The sequence below is a fragment of the Panthera onca genome, chromosome X, assembly GCF_046562875.1.
Source record: "Panthera onca isolate mPanOnc1 chromosome X, mPanOnc1 haplotype 2, whole genome shotgun sequence".
Classification (NCBI taxonomy): Eukaryota; Metazoa; Chordata; class Mammalia; order Carnivora; family Felidae; genus Panthera; species Panthera onca.
The window spans coordinates 40,338,937-40,355,446 of NC_138357.1; the positions used below are offsets into that span (position 1 = coordinate 40,338,937).

The following is a 16,510-nucleotide window of genomic DNA, read 5'->3' on the forward strand; positions in this document are numbered from 1 at the left end:
AACAATATTAATTATTCCAATCCATGAGCATAGAATATCTTCACATTTGTGTCTTCAATCGTTCGTCAATGTCATCATTTTCACAGTGTAGGTTTTTCATCTCCTTGGTTAAATTTACTCCTAAGTATTTTATTCTTTTTAATGCAATTGTAAAGGGAGTGTTTCCTTAATTTCTCTTTCTGATAGTTTGTTGTTAGTATATAGAAATGCAACAGATTTTTGAATGCTGATTATGTACTCAGTGACTTTCCTGAATTTTTTTATTAGCTCTAACATTTTTTGTTGGAGACTTTAGGGTCTTTTATAAATATAAGTATAAAGTATAAATATACATACATATGTATACATATATTTGTCTGCAAATAGTGACAGCTTTTACTCCTTCTTTTCCAATGTGGATATCTTTCATTGCTTTTTCTTGCTTTCTTGCTCTAGCTAGGATTTCCAATGCTATCTTAAATGAAAGTGGCAAAAGTGAGCATCCTTGTTTTGTTTCTAATCTTAGAGGAGAAACTTTCAACTTTTCACCATTGAGAATGATGGTAGCTGTGGGCTTCTAATATATGACCCATATTATGTTGAGGTAAATTCCTCTGTACCCACTTTGTTGAGTTTTTTATCATAAATGGATGTTAAATTTTGTCAAATATCTTTCCTACATCTATTGAGATGATCATATGATTTTCATCCTTTATTTTGTTAATGTGATGTATCATATTGATTGATTTGTAGATGTAAACCATTCATGCATCTCTGGAATAAGTTTCACTTGAGCATGGTATATGATCCTTTTAATTGCTGTTGTATTGTTTCATTTACTTTGTTAATATTTTGTTGAGGACTTTTGCATCTTTTTATTAGGTATACAGGCCTGTAAATTTTTGCTTTTTTTTGTGGTGTCCTTATCTGGTTTAGGTATCAGTGTAATGCTCATAAAATGACTTCAAAAGTGTTCTCTCTTCTTCAATTTTTTGGAAAATTTTGAGAAGGATATGTATTAAATCTTCTTTAAGTGTTTGGTAGAATTCACCCGTGAAAATGTCTAGCTCTGGACTTTACTGGGAGGTTTTCTTCTTTTTTTCCTTCTTTTTTGATTACTGATTCAATCTCTTTACTAGTAATTGGTTTATTCAGATTTTCTAATCCTTCTTGATTCAGTCTGGGAAGGCTGTATATTTCTAGGAATTTATTCATCGCTTCTAGGCTCTCCAATGTGTTGACATATAATTGTTCATAATAGTTTTTTATGATCTTTTGTATTTCTGTGGTATCAGTTGTAAATCCTTCTCTTTCATTTCTGATTTTATTTATTTAGTTTACTTATTTGAGCCCTCTCTTGGCGAGTCTAGCTAAAGGTTTGTCAATTTTGCTTATCTTTTCAAAGAACCAGCTCTTAGTTTCACTGATCTTTTTTTATGTCTTTTTAGTCTCTATTTTATTTATTTGTACTTTGACCTTTTTAATTTCCTTCCTTCTAACTTTGAGCTGTGTTTGTTTTTCTTCTTCTAGTTCCTTTAGGTGTAAATTTAGTTTGATATTTTTCTTGTTTCTTGAGGTAGGCCTGTATCACTATGAACCTTCCGTTTAGAACAGCTTTTCCTTCACATCATATATTCTGGTAGGCTGTATTTCCATTTTCATTTTTCTCAAGGTATTTTTTAATTTTTCCTTTGATTTCTTCATTGGCCCACTGGTTGTTCAGTAGCATGTTGTTTAATCTCCACTTATTTGGGGTTTTTTTCATTTTTTGTTGTAATTGATTTCAGTTTCATGCCAGTATGTGGCATTCAGAAAAGATGCTTGATACGATTTGAATCTTCTTAAACTTACTGAGACTTGTTTCATAGCCCAACATATGAACTACCTTGGATAATGTTCCATGTGCATTTGAAAAGAATGTGTATTCTGCTGCTTTGGGATGGAAAGTTTTATATATATTAAGTTCATTTGGTGTAATTTAAGGTAGATGTTTCCTTATTGATTTTCTGTCTGGATAAACTATCTACTGATGCAAGTGGTATATTGAATTCCCATACTATTATTATATTGCTGTCAATTTCTCCCTTTAGGCTTGTGAATATTTGCTTTATTTATTTAGGTGCCACTATGTTGGGTGCATAAATATTTACAAATATTATATCCTCTTGTTAGAGTGGTTGCTTTATCATTATGTAATGCCCCTGTCTTTTAATACTTTCTTTTAAAGTCTATTTTCTGTGATATAAGTATAGCTACCCTGGCTTTCTTTTGGTTTCCATTTATGTGGGGTATCTTTTTTCCAATCCTTTACTTTCCGTCTCTGTGTGTCCTTACACATGAAGTGAATTTCCTGTAGGCAGCATATAACTGGGTTTGTTTATTTATTTATAAAAGTTTATTTATTTATTATTTGAGAGAGAGAGCAAGAGTGAGCACAAGTGGGGGAGAGGTAGAGAGAGGTGATTAAGAATCCTAAGCAGGCTCTGCACTGTTAGCACAGAGACCGACATGGGGCTCGATCTTATGAACCACAAGATCATGACCTCAGCTGAAATCAAGAATCAGACACCTAATCGACTGAGCCACTCAGGAGCCATAACTAGGTCTTTTTAAAAATCATCACACAGTGTCTTTTGATTGAAGAATTTAGTCGATTTACACTTAAAGTAATTATTGATAGGTATGCAGCTATTGACATTTTGTTAACTGTTTTCTGGCTGTTTTGTAGTTCCTCTCTGTTCCTTCTTTTGCTCTCTTCTGTTGTGGTTTGATGACTTTCTTTAGTGTTATGATTATATTGCTTTCTAATTATCTTTTGTTTTTCTATTATAGGTTTTTGCTTTGTGGTTACCATGAGGTGCACTTGTAACAACCTAGATATACTAAAATCTATTTTAAGTTGACAGCAACTTCAGTTTGAACACAATTCAAAACTACATTTTTACTCCCCCCTGATTTTATGTTTTTGATATCACATTTTACATCTTCTAATTTTGTGCATCCCTTAACTGATTATTGTACAGTTATTTTTACTACTTTTGTCTTTTAACTTTCATACTAGATATGTAAGTAATTAATCCACTACCTTTACTATGTATTTATTTTCACCTTTGAGATTTATACAGTCACATGTTTTCTTGTCACTAATTAATGCACTTTCTTTTCAGCTTAAAGATGTACCTTTTTAATATCTCTTATAAGTCAGTTTAGTGGTAATGAACTCTTTTAGCTTTTGATTGTCTGGAAAAGTCTTTATCTCCCCCTCAACTCTGAATGATAACTTGGCTGGGGAGGGTATTCTTGTTTGGAAGTTTCCTCTTTTCAGGATTTTGAATTGTTCCATTCTCTTCTTTCCTACAAAACTTCTGCTGAAAAATCTGCTTATAGTCTTATTGGGGTTCCCTTGTACATAGCAGGGGTCTTCCTTTTGCTGCTTTTAAGACTCTCTCTTTAACTTTTGACAATTTTATTATAATGTGTCTTAGTGTTGATCTTTTTGGGTTGATCTTATTTGGGCCTCTGTGGGTTTTCTTGATCTGAATGTTCCCTTCCTCAGATTAGGGAGGTTTTCAGCTATTATTTCTTTAAACAAATTTCCTTCTCCTTTATCTCTCTCTTCTTCTAGGACCCCTATAATGCAAATGTTATTGAGATTTGTGTTGTCTCATAATTCCCTTAAGCCATCTTTACTTTTCAGTATATTTTTTTTTTCCTCTTTTGAAGTTCTGTTTGGGTGAGTTCCATTGCCCTGTCTTCTAGATCACTTTATTGTGCTTCATGTAGTCTGCTCTTCCACCCCTCCTGTATGTATATTTTTCAATTCTGTTATTGTATTCTTCAGCAAAACAGCTACTTCTCCTGGTCTTGAAGGAATAGCCTTGTGTAAAAGATCCAATTTATTGGTCAACCTTAGCCCTTGTTCTTTGTTGTCTCTCAAACCTTTGTAACTGTCTAAGCAGCCAAATTTACTCTTGACATGTACTGGCTGCTGATGGTGTGCCAAGACCTCTCAGTGTTCTAAAGGGAGGAATCTCAAGTCAGCACCTAGTTTCAGGCTGATTGGAAACCATATCCTCAGGCAGAAGCTTTAAAAGTACGCAAATATATATAGTCCTGTGATATCACAATAGTAAACCCTGCTGGCCTGCAGACCAGATGGAACTGGAGGTGTTGCAAAAATCAGGGCTTCAGGCAAATGTATCAGTTCCTTTCTGGGAGGTACCAGCAAACTGTAGCAAGGCTGAGGAAGAATGCAAAGATGGTATCTTCCAGCCTACATTCCCTGAGAGCACCCTTGTAGCCTCCAGACGTATGACAAACTTTTTTTTTTAACATTTATTTTATTTTGGGGGGGGGGCAGAGGAGGGCAGAAAGAGAGGGAGACACAGAATCTGAAGCAGGCTCCAGGCTCTGAGCTGTCAGCACAGAGCCCGACGTGGGACTCGAACTCACGAACTGCGAGATCATGACCTGAGCTGAAGTCAGACACCTAACTGACTGAGCCACCCAGGTGCCCCCACGTGTATGGCAAACTTTAAGTCTGCCCCTCAGGCTGAAACTCCAAGGCATGTCCCTTTTCACAGACAGACTGGGGGTTTGGTTTAGTCTGCTGTCTGTGTAGTCCCCTGGTGATGGTAGCATGCCAAGAACTGTCTGTCTGATTATTAGTTTTGTGGGATTCAGGAATTCAAGCCCCCTGGCCACCAGAGCCAGATGACTACGGAGTGACCCCAGTATGGACTGCGTGCACCTGCAGGTTTTTGTGGGGGCCACTGAAGAGCACAGAACTGGCATGTCACTCTCGACTTTTGCAGGAATGAAGGAGAATCTAGGGCTGGTGCTTGCCAGCCATCTTTAGTGGGGTAATGGGAGAGTGCAAGGCTAGGTCACACTTGCCAGCACTATCAACGTAGAGGGAGAGTACAAAAATGGTGGCTTCCAGCACTTCCAACCCTGGAGAGAGGTCCAACGTGCTCTGGCAGATGTTTTAATACTAGCAAATGAATCTCCTTCACATATAGTGTAGACATTTTTCAAACTGTTGTCTTTTCACTGGTTCCTAAGGTGAGTGAGTTTGCATGCAAGTTCTTTAAGAAAGGTGTTTCAGTTCCCGACAGCCCTTTGGATGTAAGCTCCTTTGGTCTTCAAAGCCAGATGTTTTGCAGGATTGTCTCCCTGTTACAGGCCACAGGGGTTAGCATGCTTGATGTGGGGCATGAATCCCTCACTCCTCAGGGAATAGCTCCAGATTTGTGAGATCCCTTCTGATTGTGGGTCATCATGGCAGGGGTAGGGTTTTGGATGAGTCAGTATCTCTGCCTCTGCTAACCACTATGTGGCCCTTTTACTATTTGTTGTGAAAAAAGCTGTTCAGTTAGTTTTCAGGTCTTTTTCAGAGGGAATTAAGTGTTCTCTATGTAGCTATAGATTTGTTTTGTCCATGAGAAGAGGTATGTTCAGGATCTTCTTATGCCTACATCTTCTACTGCCCTACCACTATCCTTGTTTCTTAGCAACTCACGAATTATAGAATTCTTTCTTATGCTTGCCATCCCCCAATAATACTATTATGTCTCCTAAAATGTTAATTCTACTCTTTCTTTATAACATAGGCACTACTCACTTTGCACAATAGTATGGAACAACAAAAATGAAGATGCAAGCTGAAACCATGCTAAAGAGGTCTTCATAATTAATGAGAAAAATATGATTGCTCCATGACCTTTAAAAACTTTTCTCACAACTTTAAAATCTCTCTTCATGTAAGTTATATATGTAAAGAGAAAAGTCATATATTGCTAAGTTTTCTTTCACAAACTTCCTTGTCTACACCTCTAAAGTCTCTCACCTCTAAAGTCTAAAATCTGTCAATGGTGTCAGTGTCAACATTCCAGTGTTGCCGTTTTCCATTTTTTTTTTTTTGCTACACTTTCATTTCTGTTGGTTAATTTTCTCCTTTGAGTAACCGTCTTTTTAAAATTTCACATTGGTGATGGAAGTTGGAAGATGGCAGCATAGGAGGATGCTGGGCTCACCGCCCGTCCTGCTGATCACTTAGATTCCACCTACACCTGCCTAAATAACCCAGAAAACCACCAGAGAATTAGCAGAACGGAGTCTCCGGAGCCAAGCTCAGACGAGAGGCCCATGGAAGAGGGTAGGAAGGGCGGCGAGGCGGTGCGCGCTCCACGGACTGGCGGGAAGGAGCCGGGGCAGAGGGGCGGCTCGCCGACCAAGCAGAGCCCCCGAGTCTGGCAGGCAAAAGCGGAGGGGCCTGACGGACTGTGTTCCGACAGCAAGCGCGACTTCGCGTCTGGGAGGTCATAAGTTAACAGCTCTGCTCAGAAAGCGGGAAGGCTGGAGGACAAAGGGAGGGAGAGCTGCTGAGCCCCCGGACGACAGAGCTCAGTTTGGTGGGGAACAAAGGCGCTCGCCAGCGCCATCTCCCCCGCCCATCACCCAGCCAAAATCCCAAAGGGAACCAGTTCCTGCCAGGGAACTTGCTTGCTCTGCGCAAACATCCAACTCTGTGCTTCTGTGGAGCCAAACCTCCGGCAGCGGATCTGACTCCCTCCCGCGGCCACAGGGCCCCTCCTGAAGTGGATCACCTAAGGAGAAGTGAGCTAAGCCTGCCCCTCCAGCCCCCGTAAACCTTGCCTACCCACCGAAGCTAATACGCCAGATCCCCAGCACCACAAGCCTGGCAGTGTGCAAGTAGCCCAGACGGGCCACGCCACCCCACAGTGAATCCTGCCCCTAGGAGAGGGGAAGAGAAGGCACACACCAGTCTGACTGTGGCCCCAGCAGTGGGCTGGGGACAGACATCAGGTCGGACTGCGGCCCCGCCCACCAACTCCAGTTATACACCACAGCACAGGGGAAGTGCCCTGCAGGTCCTCACCACGCCAGGGACTATCCAAAATGACCAAACGGAAGAATTCCCCTCAGAAGAATCTCCAGGAAATAACAACAGCTAATGAACTGATCAAAAAGGATTTAAATAATATAACAGAAAGTGAATTTAGAATAATAGTCATAAAATTAATCGCTGGGCTTGAAAACAGTATAGAGGACAGCAGAGAATCTCTTGCTACAGAGATCAAGGGACTAAGGAACAGTCACGAGGAGCTGAAAAGCGCTTTAAACGAAATGCAAAACAAAATGGAAACGACGACAGCTCGGCTTGAAGAGGCAGAGGAGAGAATAGGTGAACTAGAAGATAAAGTTATGGAAAAAGAGGAAGCTGAGAGAAAGAGAGACAAAAAAATCCAGGAGTATGAGGGGAAAATTAGAGAACTAAGTGATACACTAAAAAGAAATAATATACGCATAATTAGTATCCCAGAGGAGGAAGAGAGAGGGAAAGGTGCTGAAGGGGTACTTGAAGAAATTATAGCTGAGAACTTCCCTGAACTGGGGAAGGAAAAAGGCATTGAAATCCAAGAGGCACAGAGAACTCCCTTCAGACGTCACTTGAATCGATCTTCTGCACGACATATCATAGTGAAACTGGCAAAATACAAGGATAAAGAGAAAATTCTGAAAGCAGCAAGGGATAAACGTGCCCTCACATATAAAGGGAGACCTATAAGACTCGTGACTGATCTCTCTTTTGAAACTTGGCAGGCCAGAAAGGATTGGCACGAGATCTTCAGTGTGCTAAACAGAAAAAAATATGCAGCCGAGAATCCTTTATCCAGCAAGTCTGTCATTTAGAATAGAAGGAGAGATAAAGGTCTTCCCAAACAAACAAAAACTGAAGGAATTTGTCACCACTAAACCAGCCCTACAAGAGATCCTAAGGGGGATCCTGTGAGACAAAGTACCAGAGACATTGCTACAAGCATAAAACATACAGACATCACAATGACTCTAAACCCGTATCTTTCTATAATAACACTGAATGTATATGGATTAAATGCGCCAACCAAAAGACATAGGGTATCAGAATGGATAAAAAAACAAGACCCATCTATTTGCTGTCTACAAGAGACTCATTTGAGATCTGAGGACACTTTTAGATTGAGAGTGAGGGGATGGAGAACTATTTATCATGCTACTGGAAGCCAAAAGAAAGCTGGAGTAGCCATACTTATATCAGACAAACTAGACTTTAAATTAAAGGCTGGAACAAGAGATGAACAAGGGCATTATATAATAATCACAGGGTCTATCCATCAGGAAGAGCTAACAATTATAAATGTCTATGCGCCGAATACAGGAGCCCCCAAATATATAAAACAATTACTCATAAACATAAGCAACCTTATTGATAGGAATGTGGTCATTGCAGGGGACTTTAACACCCCACTTACAGAAATGGATAGATCATCTAGACACATGGTCAATAAAGAAACAAGGGCCCTGAATGATACATTGGATCAGATGGACTTGACAGATATATTTAGAACTCTGCATCCCAAAGCAACAGAATATACTTTCTTCTCGAGTGCACATGGAACATTCTCCAAGATAGATCATATACTGGGTCACAAACAGCCCTTCATAAGTTTACAAGAATTGAAATTATACCATGCATACTTTCAGACCACAATGCTATGAAGCTTGAAATCGACCACAGGAAAAAGTCTGGAAAACCTCCAAAAGCATGGAGGTTAAAGAACACCCTACTAAAGAATGAGTGGGTCAACCAGGCAATTAGAGAAGAAATTAAAAAATATATGGAAACAAATGAAAATGAAAATAGAACAATCCAAACGCTTTGGGATGCAGCGAAGGCAGTCCTGAGAGGAAAATACATTGCAAGCCAGGCCTATCTCAAGAAACAAGAAAAATCCCAAATACAAAATCTAACAGCACACCTAAAGGAAATAGAAGCAGAACAGCAAAGGCAGCCTAAACCCAGCAGAAGAAGAGAAATCATAAAGATCAGAGCAGAAATAAACAATATAGAATCTAAAAAAATGGTAGAGCAGATCAACGAAACCAAGAGTTGGTTTTTTGAAAAAATAAACAAAATTGACAAACCTCTAGCCAGGCTTCTCAAAAAGAAAAGGGAGATGACCCAAATAGATAAAATCATGAATGAAAATGGGATTATTACAACCAATCCCTCAGAGATACAAACAATTATCAGGGAACACTATGAAAAATTATATGCCAACAAATTGGACAACCTGGAAGAAATGGACAAATTCCTAAACACCCACACTCTTCCAAAACTCAATCAGGAGGAAATAGAAAGCTTGAACAGACCCCTAACCAGCGAAGAAATTGAATCGGTTATCAAAAATCTCCCAACAAATAAGAGTCCAGGACCAGGTGGCTTCCCAGGGGTGTTCTACCAGACGTTTAAAGCAGAGATAATACCTATCCTTCTCAAGCTATTCCAAGAAATAGAAAGGGAAGGAAAACTTCCAGACTCATTCTATGAAGCCAGTATTACTTTGATTCCTAAACCAGACAGAGACCCAGTAAAAAAAGAGAACTACAGGCCAATATCCCTGATGAATATGGATGCAAAAATTCTCAATAAGATACTAGCAAATGGAATTCAACGGCATATAAAAAGAATTATTCACCATGATCAAGTGGGATTCATTCCTGGGATGCAGGGCTGGTTCAACATTCGCAAATCAATCAACGTGATACATCACATTAACAAAAAAAAAGAGAAGAACCATATGATCCTGTCAATCGATGCAGAAAAGGCCTTTGACAAAATCCAGCACCCTTTCTTTTTTTTTTTTTTTTTTCCAACGTTTATTTATTTGTGGGACAGAGAGAGACAGAGCATGAACGGGGGAGGGACAGAGAGAGAAGGAGACACAGAATCGGAAAACGGCTCCAGGCTCTGATCCATCAGCCCAGAGCCTGACGCGGGGCTCGAACTCACGGACCGTGAGATCGTGACCTGGCTGAAGTCGGACGCTTAACCGACTGCGCCACCCAGGCGCCCCCCAGCACCCTTTCTTAATAAAAACCCTTGAGAAAGTCGGGATAGAAAGAACATACCTAAAGATCATAAAAGCAATTTATGAAAAGCCCATAGCTAACATCATCCTCAAGGGGGAAAAACTGAGAGCTTTTTCCCTGAGATCAGGAACACGACAGGGATGTCCACTCTCACCGCTGTTGTTTAACATAGTGCTGGAAGTTCTAGCATCAGCAATCAGACAACAAAAGGAAATCAAAGGCATCAAAATTGGCAAAGATGAAGTCAAGCTTTCGCTTTTTGCAGATGACATGATATTATACTTGGAAAACCCGACAGACTCCACCAAAAGTCTGCTCGAACTGATACATGAATTCAGCAAAGTTGCAGGATACAAAATCAATGTACAGAAATCAGTTGCATTCTTATACACTAACAATGAAGCAATAGAAAGACAAATAAAGAAACTGATCCCATTCACAATTGCACCAAGAAGCATAAAATACCTAGGAATAAATCGAACCAAAGATGTACAAGATCTGTATGGTGAAAACTATAGAAAGCTTATGAAGGTAATTGAAGAAGATATAAAGAAATAGAAAGACATTCCCTGCTCATGGATTGGAAGAATAAATATTGTCAAAATGTCAATACTACCCAAAGCTATCTACACATTCAATGCAATCCCAATCAAAATTGCACCAGCATTCTTCTCGAAGCTAGAACAAGCAATCCTAAAATTCATATGGAACCACAAAAGGCCCCGAATAGCCAAAGTAATTTTGAAGAAGAAGACCAAAGCAGGAGGCATCACAATCCCAGACTTTAGCCTCTACTACAAAGCTGTCATCATCAAGACAGCATGGTATTGGCACAAAAACAGACACATAGACCAATGGAATAGAATAGAAACCCCAGAACTAGACCCACAAACGTATGGCCAACTCATCTTTGACAAAGCAGGAAAGAACATCCAATGGAAAAAAGACAATCTCTTTAACAAATGGTGCTGGGAGAACTGGACAGCAACATGCAGAAGGTTGAAACTAGACTACTTTCTCACACCATTCACAAACATAAACTAAAAATGGATAAAGGACCTGAATGTGAGACAGGAAACCATCAAAACCTTAGAGGAGAAAGCAGGAAAAGACCTCTCTGACCTCAGCTGTAGCAATGTCTTACTCGACACATCCCCAAAGGCAAGGCAATTAAAAGCAAAAGTGAATTACTGGGACCTTATGAAGATAAAAAGCTTCTGCACAGCAAAGGAAACAACCAACAAAACTAAAAGGCAACCAACAGAATGGGAAAAGATATTTGCAAATGACATATCGGACAAAGGGCTCGTATCCAAAATCTATAAAGAGCTCACCAAACTCCACACCCGAAAATCAAATAACCCAGTGAAGAAATGGGCAGAAAACATGAATAGACACTTCTCTAAAGAAGACATCCGGATGGCCAACAGGCACATGAAAAGATGTTCAACGTCGCTCCTTATCAGGGAAATACAAATCAAAACCACACTCAGATATCACCTCACGCCAGTCAGAGTGGCCAAAATGAAGAAATCAGGAGACTATAGATGCTGGAGAGGATGTGGAGAAACGGGAACCCTCTTGCACTGTTGGTGGGAATGCAAATTGGTGCAGCCGCTCTGGAAAGCAGTGTGGAGGTTCCTCAGAAAATTAAAAATAGACCTACCCTATGACCCAGCAATAGCACTGCTAGGAATTTACCCAAGGGATACAGGAGTACTGATGCATAGGTGCACTTGTACCCCAATGTTTATAGCAGCACTCTCAACAATAGCCAAATTATGGAAAGAGCCTAAATGTCCATCAACTGATGAATGGATAAAGAAATTGTGGTTTATATACACAATGGAATACTATGAGGCAATGAGAAAGAATGAAATATGGCCTTTTGTAGCAACGTGGATGGAACTGGAGAGTGTGATGCTAAGTGAAATAAGCCATACAGAGAAAGACAGATACCATATGGTTTCACTCTTATGTGGATCCTGAGAAACTTAACAGAAACCCATGGGGGAGGGGAAGGAAAAAATAAAAAGAGGTTAGAGTGGGAGAGAGCCAAAGCATAAGAGACTGTTAAAAACTGAGAACAAACTGAGGGTTGATGGGGGGAGGGAGGGAGGGGAGGGTGGGTGATGGGTATTGAGGAGGGCACCTTTTGGGATGAGTACTGGGTGTTGTATGGAAACCAATTTGACAATAAATTTCATATATTAAAAAAAATAAAATTTCACATTGGTTTATCAATGAGAGGCAAAGAGGCAACACAACTACATGCTTTGCTACCAGGGCATTAAGGGAATGTCAGATTCACAGTGATTAATGACTGATTCAATTTGAAAGAACTGAAATAATTGTTCACTGATCATGATACACAACTGTTATTTATATAGTGATTTATAGATTGATGGATTGAAAAGCTAACATACCATGGTAGCTTGAGTTTGAACCATGCTGTTGTGGACTCATGTCATTTAAATAAATTGTGGCAACAAATTTGTGCATATCAGAACTGTGCGAAGGACTGCCTGCATCTATTAGAAATGAGGTATCAAATCTTATTTTTCAGTGTGTCACCATTATATGATAAAATAACAACAGGCTACTTCAAATACATGATTTATTTGTTTTATCAGCTCTGCAAGTATCCAAATTTAGTTTAGAATTTGCTTGAAGGCTGCATAGAGAAAGAAACTAAAAGTTAGCCTCTTGCTTGAAGAGTTGAATATACTATGGACATTTGCCAACTGAAAGATGTTTTTCTGCTGATATTCATTATAATTTCAGAGACAAGTTATGGTAATTTGATTTAATTATATAAATGTTAACATTTGCTCAGCCCAGCAAAAAATATATAGGAAAACATTTAGAAAAAAATTTAAATGGAATTTCAAATCAATGAGTAAAGAATGGAGACTTTACTCCAAACAAATGGAGTTGGGTTATCTGGATATCTAATTTGGAAAAAAATGAAGCTACTTCTCACCTCATACAACATATGGAAAAAGCCAATGGATTAAAGATATAAATATAAAGAACAAAATCATGCAGTATAGAAGAAAGACATAGTCTATTTTTATAATATTAGGATATAGGAGTTTTTGTAACCATTAGAAGATTATGCTTCTGATCTTTCCCACTAAATCTCTTTCCCCACATCTCTCCTGTCTCAGTATCTAGCAACTCCATTGTTCCAGTACCTTAGGAAAAAAACTTTAGAGTTATCCATGATATCTCTCCTCCCATATTCCATAAGCAAATCTTTCTGGCTTGCCCTGGATCCAAACCATCAAGATATCAGGTCTGTATTATTTAAATAGTGTTATAACTGGTCTGTTTTCATCCTTATTCCTCTGTGATCTGGTTCCAAAATAGGAGCTATGATATATTTTTAAATTTAAGTACAATCATGTTACTCCTTCCAGTCACTCCCCATTTCATTCAGTAGTAAAATCCCTTACTATGATCCACAAGGGCTCTAATCTATCTCCCATTACCCACCTGATCTCATCACCTACTTAGTTTCACCTCACTCACTCTGCTTAATCCACCCTAGTCACGTTTATGTACCTCAGACATGTCAGATACGCTCCCACCTCAGGGTCTTCGAATGACTCATTCCCTCACTGCATGTCACTTGATCAACTGTTATTAGAGCAGCTTTCCCTCACTACTCTATTTCAAAATGTAGCAATTCTCAGCAATTCCTATACCCAAGTTATGATAGCTAGGTCCGGAGCAGATATATAGTATGAATTTTTTTTGGTGTAAATAAAACTATAAGATACCTGTATTTGGAAGATGCAGCATCATTTCATGAATCAGTAACTGAGGAAAAATGCTTCCAATTATAATTGTAAGATGCTTTCCATTGTAAGATGCACCTCAATATCAGAGATTTTGAATATAAAAAATTGAGTCTTAAACTGATAAAATACTGGGGCGCCTGGGTTGCTCAGTCAGTTGAGCATCCAACTTGGGCTCAGGTCATGATCTCACAGTCCGTGAGTTTGAGCCTGCATCAGGCTCTGTGCTCACAGCTTGGAGCCTGGAGCCTGCTTCGGATTCTGTGTCTCCTGCTCTCTCTGCCCCTCCCCCACTCACACTGTCTGTCTCTCTCTCTTCCCAAAATAAATAAACATTAAAAATATTAAAAAAAAAATAAAATTGATGAAATACTTATCATACATACATGCTTACATGTGCATAAAATGTCTTTTCTGGGGGCACCTGGGTGGCTCAGTCGGTTGAGTCTCCGACTTTGGCTCAGGTCATGATCTTGCAGTTAGTGAGTTAAAGCCGCATGTTGGGCTCTGTGCTGACAGCTCAGAGGCTGGAGCCTGCTTCAGATTCTGTGCCTCCCCCTCTCTCTGGCCCTCCCCTGCTCACTCTCTGCCTCTCTCTCTCTCTCTCTCTCTCAAGAGTAAATAGACATTAAAAAGAATTTAAAAAAGTCTTTTGTGAACAACTATTAAAAATAATAAGAACTATGAATTTGAGGTATGTATATGTGTGGAAAAAGGACTTTTTGTTTCACATTGTTTCATACTGCTTGATTTTTAAAATCAAGTTTATTGATTACTATTAATATAAAACTTTATAAGACAAAAATCTAGATGTACTTATGTTTTGACCTAGACACTTTCAGGAATCTATACAGTATAACTAATTATACATGTGTCCACAGATATGTCTAAGAATATTCATTATGATATTATTTGCAACAACAGAATATCATGCAAATATTAAAAATAATGTACAGTGACAACAAAAATTGTCTAATATATATTAAAAAAGAAAGATTAAAAGATATAAATGATAAAGCAAATATAGGATAGCATGTATTCTATAATTCTACACACATACAATATATGTAGAAAAAACAAAACAAAATTTTGTATATATACATAAAAATGTATAGTAAGGGATTCAAATTTACACACTAATTATTATCAGTGGATTTCTATAGGGAAGGGAATGGAATAAAGAAAATACGTTATGAAGGAAATTTTCACTTTTACCCTTGACATGTCTGTATTATTATTATTTTTTTAATGTCATGTATTGCTGGTAAAATTTAAATAGAACAGAAAAATTCAGAATCCTTTCAATAGACTTTACACTGGTAATCTATAGTTAATATGCAGAGATTTCTCTTGATTATCTCTTACAATAAGTTGATTGACTACACAATCAAACTAAAAGCTTTTTGTATACTGTTAAAAAGAAATGATCAAATTCCACATGAGTAAAATCATTGAACAACAACAACAAAAAAAAGCAAGAAACAGACTTTTAAATATAGACAACAACCAGATGTTTACCATAAAGGATGTGGGTGGGGGGATGGGTTAAATAGATGACAGGGATTAAGGAGGGCATTTGTGATGAGCATGGGGTGTTGTATGGAAGTGTTGAATCACTACACTGTACACCTGAAACCAATATAACATTGTATGTAATCATACTGGAATTAAAATTAAAAATAATAATTTTTTTTTAAAAATTAAAAAATAAAAAGGACAGCTTAAAAGGAAATAAAACATTATTCAGTAAATTCATATCTCAGTGGGAATTTTCATTACTTCCATGCAAGTTTAGTAACACTATTCTTTTTCTAATACTTCCTAGCTTTGTAGTCTGACTGAATGATTAAACAATATTATAAGACAAACAATTGACTAGGAGAAAACATCTGTAACATATATAATAGACAATGTATGCATCTCTCCTGGCTAAAAAGTACTTCCCCAAATCAGTAGGACCTATCACCTTTTTACATGGAATTAAGAAGGTATCAAATATTTGCTGAGTCTAATGATTCCAAAATACATCCTAAATTTGATTGGTGGAGAAACACTACCAAAGTTTTCACACTGACTAGGGGCATAGAGGGGCATGTAAAACTGTTTTAAGAGAACTACCTCCGATATGCAGTTAGGAATACTACAGCACTTTCATTAATTGCGTAAGTTACTTTGTTTATATAAGTCTCTTCATATTCGTTTATAATAATATTAGGATACAGATCAACAATTCTGTCACTAAAAAGGAAAAATACGCCTTTGGTTTACTGAAATATACTCAGAGATTAAGATAGAGGGAAAACAAAGAAATCAGAATGTCTCCCCCCTCTTTTTGGATTGGCTACAAACCCTACAAGTATCTCCTTACAAAATAAGAGAAAACAGAAGGAATGAATTTCTAGAATATACCATGTCATTCTATAGTTTGTTTAATGAAGAATTAGGAATGAGCACAGTATTTTAAAAAAATCACATCTGCTCAGGCATATGCATGGAGTAGAATTACCTTTGGGCCAGGAAGACCTGGAAGACCAATGCCTGAAATACCAGGATCACCTTTTTCTCCTTTCTGTCCAGGTAATCCTGGGGAGCCAGGTTGTCCAGGAACTCCAGGAGATCCAGGAGACCCTTTCACACCCTGAGGGCCTGTTGAACACATGTAACATGCATTTTTTTTTTACAAAATATTCTTTATTTATGGCACATCTATGATGCATATGACCAAGGGAAAAGATTTTTTAAAAAAGAACTCTGCAAATTCTGAGTTAAAAATAATCCTTTATAACTAGGAT

The 16,510-nt window shown here is 38.2% G+C and overlaps 1 protein-coding gene across 2 annotated transcripts in view; it reads right to left on the reverse strand.

Moving 5' to 3' along the window:
• The window catches only part of COL4A5 (collagen type IV alpha 5 chain), a 243,484-nt gene that overhangs the window by 35,127 nt on the left and 191,847 nt on the right, over positions 1-16,510 (reverse strand). For both annotated transcript variants that reach the window (XM_081793058.1, XM_081793057.1), the window contains exon 36: positions 16,225-16,364. In XM_081793058.1, the coding sequence (XP_081649184.1) occupies positions 16,225-16,364 (140 nt within the window). The remainder of the gene's footprint in view (positions 1-16,224; positions 16,365-16,510) is intronic.